General features: G+C 35.7%; 1 protein-coding gene across 8 annotated transcripts in view; it reads left to right on the top strand.

Moving 5' to 3' along the window:
• The window catches only part of ppfibp1b (PPFIA binding protein 1b), a 35,095-nt gene that overhangs the window by 1,952 nt on the left and 19,616 nt on the right, over positions 1-13,527 (top strand). For all 8 annotated transcript variants that reach the window (XM_079825870.1, XM_079825868.1, XM_079825872.1 and 5 more), the window contains exons 2-6: positions 5,452-5,535; positions 8,739-8,944; positions 9,597-9,683; positions 10,353-10,466; positions 11,803-11,934. In XM_079825870.1, coding sequence (XP_079681996.1) covers positions 5,472-5,535; positions 8,739-8,944; positions 9,597-9,683; positions 10,353-10,466; positions 11,803-11,934 — 603 coding nt within the window. In that variant the 5' untranslated portion in view covers positions 5,452-5,471. The remainder of the gene's footprint in view (positions 1-5,451; positions 5,536-8,738; positions 8,945-9,596; positions 9,684-10,352; positions 10,467-11,802; positions 11,935-13,527) is intronic.

Below are 13,527 nucleotides of genomic sequence, written 5' to 3'. Positions count from 1 at the left end.
GTGTCAGATGGGTGTCCCTTTAGATGTGTTGAGTGTGTGTCAGCGGTGGTGGTTCATTGGCAGCTTATGTATAAAACTTTGCTTGGTGACGCCCCAATATAGCCACAAATATGTAAAAGTGGATTTAAAAAAATGTAATGTTCCATTCTCTTTCTATTTCTGACATCTCTAAGAAAAGGAGCCTGTTGTAAGCAGGGGCTGTCCTCCTCCCACATGCAAAGGCTGGACTGAAGGCTTGTGCACATCTGTGTTGCTCTAGTACTTGCACGGGACCCAAACATCTTTTATAACTCTCAGCTTGGCTCAAATGCACATGTGACTGCTTTTTTCATCCATGTGAAACTTGGCATGCATTTATATAGCGTCGAAAGATGTTGTATAAAAATCTACTCGCACAATCAGTTTGACATTTGCCATGGGATTACCATGTTTTTTTGTGTTTAACATGTATATCATGGTATTCGTTGAACTACCTTGGTGTATGAAACACATTTTTTGAGGATTTTTTGATAAATAGAAAGTTCAAAAGAACATAATTTATTTAAATTATTTGTCACTTTTGATTAATTTAATATAACCTTGCTGAAAAAATTTATGATTTAACGTTTATAATAGCGTTATAATAATTTTTTTTGTAACGTATTTTTTATTATTGCTTGATATTGAATATTTAATTGTGTATGCTAATTTCACCTATATTTTTACATTTAGATTACCTTTGCTGTCATCTAACACTCAAATGAATCTCTAAAAACAATAATTACATAACACTGTAATAGTGTGTTCAATGTAATATTTACCAAATCTATTTTTCACGCTGTACATTGTTGTACATAATGTTGTGACGCTTGTAGCATTTAAAACAAATTATTTTAGTTTGTAGTGTTTCTAATTAATTTAGCAGAAATAGTATAGAATTTGTATGACTTTTCTTAATCCAGATATTACTATCAGCATTTACTATAAAGCTTGGCATACATATTTATTTACAGACGAGCATGTGCTTATGGGTCCATTAAAAATGTCTTTCCCATGACTCTCCCAGCATGCTTCTATGCTTGCTTTAGCTTGACTTGAGGCAAGTTTGCTGGCTTACACGGCTCGCCTGCCATAAATGCTTTTATTTCTGTTGAGATGAATGACCCGAAGGCTGCTATTTTTCTTCAGCATGTGCCAGCAGAGGTTTTTCTGTCAGTCAGTCAGAGCGGTTCAGAGAGGGATAGTAGCAAATGTGGCTCAAACGAGTGTGGAGTGGATAAAGTTCATACACACAATGCCCTTAGGTACCCGACTGAGGGATTCGAGAGAGGCCATTAGGATTTTTTCCCTCTTATTCTCACTCTCATGCTCATATTCATAACTTTTTATTCTAATGCCACCCTGAGCCTATTTCAAGAAAACCGTAAAAATACGAATACTTTCCAAAAACAGAGTTGACTGCTTTTTTTGTGTGACCGTTGCTCCTACAGGCTTGTGTTCTGTGAGTCTAGGAAAATGTTTCCAAACAAAAGACAGGCTTCATTCATAGTTTCGTCCCACTTAATGTCATTATTGGCATGATTTCTCCTAAGATTTGTCCCAAGCATTGTTGAAACGCATACTTCAAGATTGTCCTTTGTCTGTGGTTTTAAAAAAAATACTAGTGTTGTAACTTTTTGCTGGCTGACCGCATGCTGTTTTTGCACGTGCACAAAAAGTCTTGATGTTGAGTCTTGATTTTTCTGTTTGACTATTTATAAATCGGAGAGGAATTATGAGCTTCATAAAGAGCATGTTATCGCTTTTCGCAGGCTGGAAGCCACCGTGTTCCCGCCATGAGAGGAAATACCAGTCATGCAAAAATCTGCAATGCAAAGCAACCTGTGCTTAGCTTGTGCTTGAGTCTACGCTGCATGGTGGAATAAAAGGAGTTCTTGGTTGGAATGATGTATGCTCTATAGCAGAATTATTATAATTAACTGAAACTAAAACTAAAACCATAAGAAAATGTTGTTGCCTGAAATGAAATAAACATTAACTTAAACAATATAAAGAAGCATTTAATAAATAAACTTATTTGATTTCAATTAGTTGCTGAGGCAACTTTCTCATTTGATTAATTTATATATGTAATTCTCATTTATATAGTGTCGGAAGATGTATAAATATCTAATCGCACAATCAATTTGACAAATTAACCATGGCAATGCCATGTTTTTTTGTGTTGAACATGTATATCATGGTATTCTTTGAACTACCTTGGTGTGTGATGGTGTATGAAACACATTTTGTGAGGATTTTTTGATGAATAGAAAGTTTAAAAGAACTCAATTTATTTGAAATGTCAACAATGTAAACATTTTTACTGTCACTTTTGATTAATTTAATGCAACCTTGCTGAAAAAATTGTGATTTTAACGTTTATAATTAGCATCAATTTTCTGCCAATGTTGGAGATTTATTTTTTATTATTGCTTGATATTGAATATTTAATTGTTATTTTTTTCATTTACGTTGCCTTTGCTGTCATTGAACATTCAAGTTAATCTCTAAAAACTATAGTTACATAACACTGTAATAGTGTGTTCAATGTAATATTTATCAAATCTATTTTTCATGCTGTAGCATTTATAACAATTGATTTATGTTTGTATTGTTTCTAATTAATTTAGCAGAAATAATGTAGAATTTGTACTTTTATTAATCCAGATATTACTATCATCAGCATTTATTATAAAGCTTGGCATACATATTTATTTACAGATGAGCATGTGCTTATGGGTCCATTAAAAATGTCTTTCCCATGACTCTCCCAGCATGCTTCTATGCTTGCTTTAGCTTGAATTGAGACTAGTTTGCTGGCTTACACGGCTCACCTGCCATAAATGCTTTTATTTCTGTTGAGACGAATGGCTTTTAAAGGTCCCATTCCGCATGATCCCATTGTTCAAACTTTAGTTAGTGTGTAATGTTGCTGTTAGAGCATAAATAATACCTGTAAAATTATAAAGCTCAAAGTTCAATGCCAAGCGAGATATTTTATTTAACAGAAGTTCCCTTTCAAAGCCTACAGCGAACGGCTGGCTTGGACTACATCCTGGTACTTCCTTCTTTAATTACGTCAGTAGAGCAGTAGAACAGACTAACCTCCGCCCACAAAGAAACGCGAAAAAGGGGGCGCGGTCTTGTTGCTGTCCCACGTGGAGAAGCGGACGTGTCGCGTGGAGAAAAGGAACTGTTGCGTTGAGTGTGTTTATCGCCATGTCGTCGAGACGCTGTTATTTTCATCCAGGAGTCAAATCACCTTTGTTTGGCTTTCCCAGGGACGCTGTAGAGATTATTGAACGCATACATCTCTCCGTTAAGAGGCGTGACCTTTCCAACGTGCGCTAAGCTGCTGTCGAATCATAACACAGGAACTGCTGGCACGTGCGCTAAGCTGCGGTCGAATTACAACACGGTAAGCGCTTGCACAATCAGAACTCGTTACGTATTTCTGAAGGAGGGACTTCATAGAAAGAGGAAATCACCAGCCGTTTTTAGGACAGTGGAAACAGCGGTACACAGATAAGTACATTGTGTGAAAAATACTGTGTTTTTTTACACGCGAAACATGAACACATGTTATATTGCACACTGTAAACACAATCAAAGCTTCAAAAAAACACGAAGAACGGGACCTTTAACATGATGTTGTTAACTTGTTAAAAAACTAATTTGAAATATTAATAAAAATAATAAAAAATATTGAATACAAACTATAATAGTATTTTGACAACACTAAAATGACACAAAATAATGATATTAATGTTGATAGACAAAATTGTTTAGCAACATGCTGGGAAAAAATTTGCCAAATCTAGCTGTGTGAACGTGCAACCAATGTGATGTTTGGATAGCACAGCTTTTCTAGACATAACATGAGTCTCCACGCAAGGTTTTGATTTGTTATTTACATAAACGGTTGAGGAAACAGATTGAAACTCTCCATAATAGTTTGGACTAGTCTTACATCAGAAAATTATTTTAACAACTAAACTTTTTACACTGCACATTAGTTTACTCATTGATTTCATAGCATCTTTGAAAAAAGGAAAGTGTTCTGTTCTTTTGACAGAATGGCTATGTTCACACAGTCTGTGTGGGATTGACAAGCTTATTTACTAACAAGTGAGACTCTCTCAACTCTCTTTAAGATTTAATTTTTGTTCTTTTTGTTCAGTTTTGTAACTATGCATAAAAACTCCCACTTAAGGCGTGTTCACACAAAGGACAATAACTATAACAATAATGATAAAGATATAGTTCTAAAATCGTTCTAATATATAAGAATAGTAGAGTCCACAGCACAACTATAATGATATAGTTCTAAATAAATAGAATCCACAGCAGAGCACAACAATAACGTCACAGAGAAACGATCAGATTTCAGATTTTTTTTTCCAGCTGATGAACGATTAAAAACATTGAGCCAATCGGAATCCATCCTACTTTGAAGAGCACAAGCATTTAAAGCGGCTGACGACAAACCTGCAGCGTGCTTAGAATAAAAAGAACAATATCATCCGCTGGTGTGGATGCAAATTTTGTTATCCTTCTTGGTGTGAGTAGGCCTTTATAGCACACTTTCCTACATTTGGATCTGTATATATTAACCTTTGGCCTCTTATGTTTGTTCATTACGGCAAAGAGCTTTATTAACATTGGTGGATGGGATATCAGAACTTGACAGTGTGTCTCTGCACCTCCTTGTTTTGAGGATTAAAACTGAGAGAATGCCGCCGCTGTATTCTCGGGCCACGAGCCAAAAGAGCCTAACAATGTGTCCCCGCTTGTCTCCCAACAAAGTACCCAGTGTCCCCTGCCGCAGCACAAGCACTGTGCCAATAATTGAAATAAATGGCTCAGTTATTCTTTAAAATCTGTGGCTAATGGTTGGAGCTTGACTGCGTTACCCAGGGAACAGCAGAGAGCTGACAACCAGCCAACCTTTCACCCAAAGGATGTGCTTTTCTCTCTGAAACCACCAAAGGGAAACCTGGTCCAGATAAATACGCTGTTAGATACAAACATCATCGGGAAGGGTTAAGAAATATAGTTTCTGTCATTGTGTCTCATGTCATAGTTTCTCATTGTGTCATTCGATATGTTTGTTATTCAACCATAAAACCTACTTCATGCAAAATAGTTTCTGTGCTCACATCAGTGTTAAAACTATTGCAAATCATAAATATAAATAAAGTTGAAATAAAATAGTATATAAATTATTATATGAAAAACTAGAAATGTTGCTTTGCAACTATCTGAAGTAAAAATGACAAAAGCAAATAGCAAAAGAACAAGCACTTATGTATCAAACAAGCACCACATCACTTTCTGTCTTACTCCGTGCTTAAGCCGTCAGAAGGTTTCTATTAATGCATTAGAGAGTGTCGACTGTAATATTTGGTTTGCTATTTTCCCTTTATGCAGGATTAACAGTGTTGAACAAGATGATGTCTGATGCCAGTGACATGTTGGCAGCCGCCTTGGAACAAATGGATGGTATCATAGCAGGTAAAGCTTTTTAATATTTGTAATAACCATACAAAATTTGAAATGAAACATCTTTTCCAAATGCCTCCACATTTAAATCTGACAAAATAATTCACTTCACATTGGTAAATGTATTCATCCTTTCCAGATAGGAAATATTCTGCAATGGTACAAAAAAAATGTCAGACTTATTTCAAGAAACCTTTACAGAGTAAGATTAGACGGATATTAGTAGGCTGACCAAATAATTTGGCATATGAAGTAATTCATCACTGGTTTATTATAGGCTGACATTTCAAGTTGGAGTCGCCCGTCTAATCACATGATTTCCTGAGGTTTCAGCAATTAAAACATTTACTCTGACCTGGTTCTGATTTCAAGACTTGAGTGGTTATTCACCCACAGCATGCTTTATTATAAGGTCATGCTATCTTTTACCCCACAGTACATGATAATTGTGTCTTTTTATATTGATTTTCATTTTAGAAACGCTATACAAGGGTAGGCAGTTTTTGGAGAGGCCAGCAATAGCTACATTTGAAAGCATAAAATCCCATCCTCGCTTCAGAGCGTCTCCAAAGCCACGCCTCCAAAACACATGCAGGGAGCAAACAAAAGCATCATGAGAGACGGTGTTAAATTACCTCATGTCTCAAAGCACATAACCTTTCAATAATAATAAACATAAACAACTTAAAGGGGGGGGTCTAATGCAATTTTATGCATTCTGACTTATTTACACTGTTTAAAGAGTTGATTCTCATGTTAAACATGGCCAAAAAAAAAGAGTTGGATGTATGACAGAGTATTTCTGTGCCAAATACACTCCTTCAGGATTGGTGAAGTTTCAGATTTTTTTTTTAATTCCGAGTATGGCCCTGTATGATGTCATAAAGGGCAGAATTCCTTGTATGGGCACTTCTCCTGGATGAGCGCTTGCACACACAATAACCATAGCAAGAGCAAGAGCCCGCCCATCAACAAGCTTTGTTCTGGTTACAGAAGCCGTCTGCAGCGCTGTCACAGTGTGTGTGTGTGTGTGTGTGTGTGTGTGTGTGTGTGTGTGTGTGTGTGTGTGTGTGTGTGTGTGTGTTCGTGATTCTTTAGCCCCACCCACTGCCCGCCTTCACAAGTTCAGCTGTTTTCAGAAAGAATCGGTACAGCGTTATCTGCCTTTTATAAATATGATAAAACTAAAGACTCCAAGTGAGATATGAAGGATGCAATACTACTCTATAGGCACTCGAGATTAACATGAGATTGGCAGAAACTGTGTTATGTACCCTTTAAAAAGCTCTAACCTGCATCACCTGACTGCTGCAGTTTCATTTGGGCGTTGATAGTGTTGCCAGAGAAATGCATAAATCCAAGTCTGAGGACGGCTCAGAGTAGAGCGTCACAGGTTGCCATTTTGTAATTACGGTTACGATATGGTGTGAACGCAGAATAAACTTGTTTGGGTTCAGGAGGAACTGTAAAAGGTGGATGATGCTTTGGTTGCGGTGCTCGGTGACTTGACATCTGCATTGCATGAAATGCACTGATGTGTGATCATGTCTGCGCAAGCAGGGTACACAGAGGTATTGAAATCAATATGCTGACAGTCGGGTAGGACATCAAATCAAATGCAATTATTGGACAAACATTTTATTGTCCTACACCTTCCTGTACGAGATATATATACATACATTTAGACCACTTAACTTAGCGATTGCTATCAGCATGTGAGGAGACTTTCAACCAGTATAACACAAATGTTTCTGGAACGAATCGCCTACCCTGCCTTTAACTATTGTAAAAGATTCTGTTATTCTTGTATTGCCTTATTCTCACTCGTCTTATTCTCATTTAATGTATATTGTGTAGCTCCACCAATTTGCTTGCACATAATATAGTCTGAATTAAATGTGATCTCTATGGTATCAATAGCCGCGTTTCCATTACAGATTTGCGCAAAACTTTTGCGATATTTTCTAAAAGTCGATAAAAAAATATTGCGAAATGACAGCGTTTCCATTAACTGATGTTATGCGACACAAACAATTTTTTTCCTCTTGTGATAAATCAGTCATTCCAAAATGTATGCTACGTATGTTGTTAGGTTTATGTATATCCCAGCAAGCATTGATGGCAAGAAAGCACCTTCTATTTGAGCGGCACATATGAGTTGGTATGATAAATTGTGGCATTTTATATTCTATTGTTTTTTTATGAGTTTAATAAAGAACTCGTCTTCTGTCCAAACATCATCTGTAAAGAATGATCGACTTTTACATACGCAGGTTATTGAGACGCATTGCTGCCAGCCCTGCCACATGCAGAGACGAGCAAAATGTTTGAATTTGCAGGGTGGTACCTTAAAGTTTTTTTTTTACCACTTCGTTATTATGAAAAGTGAGCAGCATGAGTAAGCCACATAATCAGATGCGCATATGTCTGGAGACATGGATTTTGTGAATTGTGTTTTCTAGAAAGTTCTTTCTTTAAAATTAATTTTGTTTTGTATAAATTGTATTTTAATTTTGATCAATGTTTAATCAACTATTTGGCTGTATATTTAATAAATAAGAAGCAAACCAAGATCGTCTGGAATGGATTGACGTGCATAACTGGCCTGTTTTCGCGGCCTTTGAGTAAGACTGAAACTACAGCGTCTTTCTTTTTTAATAAATTTCTTGAATATATGTCTTAATTACAGTAGGCCTATAGATAGTTATGATATTTGTGGTTGCACAGGGGTCCGTCATTTTAAAGTTACGCCACTTTCCTTATTAGGAGAACATATAGGCCTATGCCGTTTTAACGACATAAGATCTTGTTATTACGACATACTTGAGTGGAAAAAATATATATGTAGGCCCTATGTGAGAGCAATGCGTGACCGTACCAGGTGACCTGTAAATGCGAAAAAACTGTTTCCATTGCAGTGTTGCGAAAATTTCCTTTTTCGAAATGCCTGAAAAACCACCTCAAGCGAGCGTAAAAACTTTTTTGCGATATATGGGAGTTTTTGCGCAATCAACGCGTTTCCATTGGGCGTTTTTACAATTCGCAATTTCAATTTGCGCAATTTGAAGGGTAATGGAAACGCGGCTAATGTTTGTAATATGGCTATGTTGGTGTTTAAGTAGAAACCCTCTAACAGTTCACTCTGTCATACATTAAAATCAAAATCCCTATTCACCACTTTTTTTTTTCCTTTTTTTTTTGTCGTTGACATTCAGGCTCCAAGGCTCTGGACTACTCCAACGGCATCTTTGATTGTCAGTCCCCAACATCGCCCTTCATGGGCAGCTTGCGAGCCCTGAACTTACTGGAGGACCTGAGGGGTGTTCTGGAGCTCATGGACACTGAGGAGAGAGAGAGCTTGCGTTGTCAGATCCCAGATTCTACCGCAGACAGTCTGGTGGAGTGGCTGCATGGTCACCTGGTGCGTACGACACATTCCAGAACTCTGGAATTCACTGTGACTACTCTAGATATGAACATGAGCTAGCATACTATGTGTTGCCATGTTGTAGGGAAGCACATGGTTATTTATACGTCCTTTATTTATAGTAGTCAAAAAGTCTGTAGTCTATTTTCAATGATAGTCAAATATGCTGTGTGTTGGTTTGTGCCTATTGGAAGTATTTTCTGTTTCATGCTGGTATTGCTAGGCCTAGGCTGACCATTTTCATTCTGACATAATTTATTAATTGAGCTATTATAGTATTGTGTATTAGTTCTATTCAGAATTAGGACTCTGAAGTTGAGTTTTATCATCGTCTTAAGAGATTAGTTACGGCAAATCCAAGAAACATTATTCTTGTGTGTCTTGAGACAGATTGAACAACTGCCAAGTGAAAGTCAACACAATACCATATTTAGTCAGTTTACGAGGAGTATTCTGTTTGTACACCCAATGTTAACATTTTGTTGGCACAATAAATGGTGCATAAAAACCTTGAATATCAAGTGACCCTGTTTTACTCAGTATCACTTTGAAAAGCACCTTAAAGTTAACTCCAATTGTTTCAAGACATCTCATGTTGGATTCCAGAAGTCTTTTTTTTTATTTTTCTATATATTTTTTTCGACAGTCAAATGGTCACATTTCAATCACCGGTGATGTTTACCAGGACAGACTTAATCGTCTTGAAAGTGATAAAGAATCCCTTGTGCTACAGGTAACTTTATATTCATACACATTCAAAAGATTGGGGTTGATTGATGTTTTTTTAGTTTTTGAAAGGTTCACTTAGACTGCATTTATTTGATTAAAAATTAGGGCTGTCAAACGATTAATCGTGATACTTCTGCATATTGTGTATAATTATTATGTATCTATAAATACACACACATGCATGTATGTATTTAAGAATGTTTTTTATATTTATATATATATAATATATATAAATTATGTAAATATATACAGTTTATACATGCAAATATTTGTATGTGTGTGTATTCAAATATACATAATAATTATACACAGTACACACACATATTTGTAAACACAAACTTTTATTTTGGATGCGATTTAATCGATTTGACAGCACTATTAAATATACAATAATATTGTAAAATATTATTACAATTTTAATTACCTGTTTCAAATTTGAATATGTTTTTAACATTTAATTGATTCCTATGATAGCAAAGCTCCATTTTCAGCAGTCAGTACTCCAGTCTTCTAATTCTAATATTCTAATATAATTGATCAATTTGATGCATCCTTGTTGACTAAAAGTATGAATTTCTTAATAAAATGTACTCTTATTGATCTCAAATTTTGAATGATTGTGGAGATAAGCAGACAGATAAGGCCTAAGTTAACTGCTCATCATTCTGTGAAGGTGAGTGTTTTGACAGATCAAGTGGAGGCGCAGGGAGAAAAGATAAGGGATCTAGACCTGTGCCTTGATGAACACCGTGAGAAACTAAATGCCACTGAAGAAATGTTACAACAGGTGGGTTTAAAGATATTCCTTGTTTATTGGAGACAGGTTCTAGCTGTATGAATTTTGCATGGTGAAGTAGGCCTAGACAATAAAACGATAACGATTAATTATTGCGATTTTTATAATTTTTTCTTGATAAAATGATACATGGACCATTTATTTGCCTGGCTCAAAATTCAAAGAGCAATGCAGCGTGAGCTTAATATTGCAGATGTCTTTACTCGCTGATTGATCTCGCTCACGAGACCACTGAGCAGTGCTGTGAGATCCAGTGAGAAGCAGTTGAATTCAGTGAAGAATACAAATGTGATTTTAAACTAGTTTAAAGCCAGATGAAACTGTGCTAACAAACAGGAAAAACACTGTGCACAACGATACAATCTACAATCTATAATCTGGCTTTACACTCTACAAATTGCCATCATTTACCATGGATTTACTGCAATAACACTAACTGCACCATGGTATTGTGGCAGAAATGTGGGATATTCATATTGAATTTTATTATATTATTAATGTAGACATGCAATAAATGTATTAAATGAGTAATGGAATATAATTACAGTATTTTTTTGTGATTTAAGCTATAGCGTTTGTGCATTTTTACTAAATGTATTTAGGCTACTGTTTTTCATACAAATACCAGATACATTTTTAATACAAATACATTTTACCATGGTAGTTAGGTGCAATATGTGTGGTTTTTAACTGTGGTTGATGATCTAAATTTATGCAACTATGGAAGACCTATGGTTAATTTTAATAAAACTCAAACGGTCATAAAAATGAGGTCGTTACAATTTTTACAGATATTAATGTTTTTGTTAATGAACATCCTAACTCAAGCTACTACTGCTATCAACTCAAGCTACTGTCAAATGTACATTTCTAAGAGACAAAACATTTAATATTATTAATACTAAACAGTGCCAAAGATATGTGCATCAAAGTCAGGCAACACAAACCTGAAAAACACCTCAAATGACTGAATTTTTTTTTAAGAAATTCAAAAATATGAAGTGTTTGTCATGTTCTGACAATAAAGTTTAAAACCCCCATTAACAGTCTGGTTTCTACAACTTTCATTTAGGAGCAAAAATCTGCCTTTAAACTTGAAAGAAATAAGGATTTGACATTTATTGTGATAGTTCGATATCGACTGATTTGAAAATTTTTATTGTGATAATTTTTTGGGCCATATCACAGAGCCCTATGGGGAAACTTATTTTCAGCCTATAGTTTATTTACTACTTTACTATACTGTCCAGTTACAGGCAAAAAGCCCATAAAATAAATGTTCTAAGCTCATGCTCCAGTATGTTCATTTTTGAACTCTTGGTCATAGGAACTCTTGTGCCGATCAGCCCTTGAGACTCAGAAGCTGGAGCTAATGGCAGAGGTTTCCAACTTAAAACTGAAGTTAACAGCCATGGAGAAACAGAGACATGATTTTGATGACAGATTTGGAGATAGTGAGGTAAGAAACATGCATACATGGATGAGAGAAATAAGTGTGTAATGATGTCTTTGTTTGAAAATGTCAATGGCTGTGCTTTAATTGTAATGCTAATCATTGGTTAATTTGTCATTCTGTCGTTGGTGCACAGTGCCCTTTTGTTTTGATCGATTTAACATATTGCAGTTTGCTGGAAAGATGACATGAATGTTTGTTTAGAATCGTGATTTTGCAGTATAGCCAACCTTTTGTTTCAGTACAAGCCTGAAGCAGAAAGACTTTCATTCAACAATGTACTCTGTTAGTGCTCGGACATCTACCAATCACGTCATGTTCCGGAGTACAGAGGTCTGTTCCAGTGGACTGGAATGTTGGGCTTTTAACTGTTCTCTGCTTTGTTTGCTGTCTGGGCAAAATGGCAACTGCAAAAACACCCTTTACCAGATATCATTTCCTCTCCAAAATTGTTTTGGGTGGCCACTTTTCTCTCTAGAAAGTAGTCATTACCACTATGGACTAGGTCTCTGTGGATGTACAGGAGTAGGAATGGTCCTCAGCAAGAGGGTGTTGGGATCCATCCTTTGGAATGGTTTTTCAACTATTTCAGATAAACCTGCCCCTAAACTGCTAAAACAAAACAACAGACTATAGTTGGCTGCTTTATATGTCGGTCACAAATACACTTCATGTCAAAGTGGGCGTTTCTTGGCCCGACTAAGCTGCAAACTCAACTAAACTTTTTGTTTTTTAAAAGTCTAGGTGCTTGAGACTAGGGTTGCAAAGGGACTAAAACATTTCCTGTACTTTTCCAGAAAGTTTCAGAAAAGGTCCAAAAAAAACTTTCCAAAAATTCTGGAACTTTGCAACACTACTTGACTAGGTGTAAAGGGGACTTTAAGAAGGGCTGTTATCAAAATTCACAATAATTTTTGAGTCGGACGACATGCAACAACGAAGAAAAACAAAAGGTTTTTGAAAGTTTACCATCAACCAGTCTCTGCACCTCTGTGTGTATAAGTCCTCATACACAAAGTCAGTTTTCTCTCCTTGTTGACATACTTTCCCCTTCAGTCCAGTTTTTTTTGTGATTGTGTTATCCATTATTCCTTGAATATTCTAGAACAGAGGTACAAATTATTTATTATTCAAACTGTGCAATCAGCAAGTGTGTTTGGTCTAGGACGATAAACACATTTTTCAAAGATATAAATTATTTCTGCTGTTTCCTGTGTCATTTCGCTGCCACATAATTTACTGTCTCAGCAAGACTCCAGTTTGTTTGCCAAAATATCCTATTTTTGTCCTGTTAAGACTGAGACTAATATGACATTTTAGATTTTTGAAGAATTACCAGAACTGCTGTTGTCTGAATTATTTAATGTATACTATTGTTAAATGTTTTTGAAAGTGTCCTATGCTCAAGAAGACTGCATTAATTTGATGAAAAATATTAATATTGTTAAATGTTATTACAATTGAAAATAACTGTCTTCCTTTTGAAATGTAATTTTATTTCTATGATGGCAAAGCTGAATTTTCACATTATCCTTCAGAATTAATTCTAATATGCTGATTTGATGCTCAGGGAACATTTATTCTATTTTCATTCAATTT

Source organism: Gobio gobio (assembly GCF_949357685.1).
Source record: "Gobio gobio genome assembly, chromosome: 9".
Lineage (NCBI taxonomy): Eukaryota > Metazoa > Chordata > Actinopteri > Cypriniformes > Gobionidae > Gobio > Gobio gobio.
Note: the sequence above shows the minus strand (reverse complement) of the source record. Positions and strands in the feature narration are given on the sequence as shown.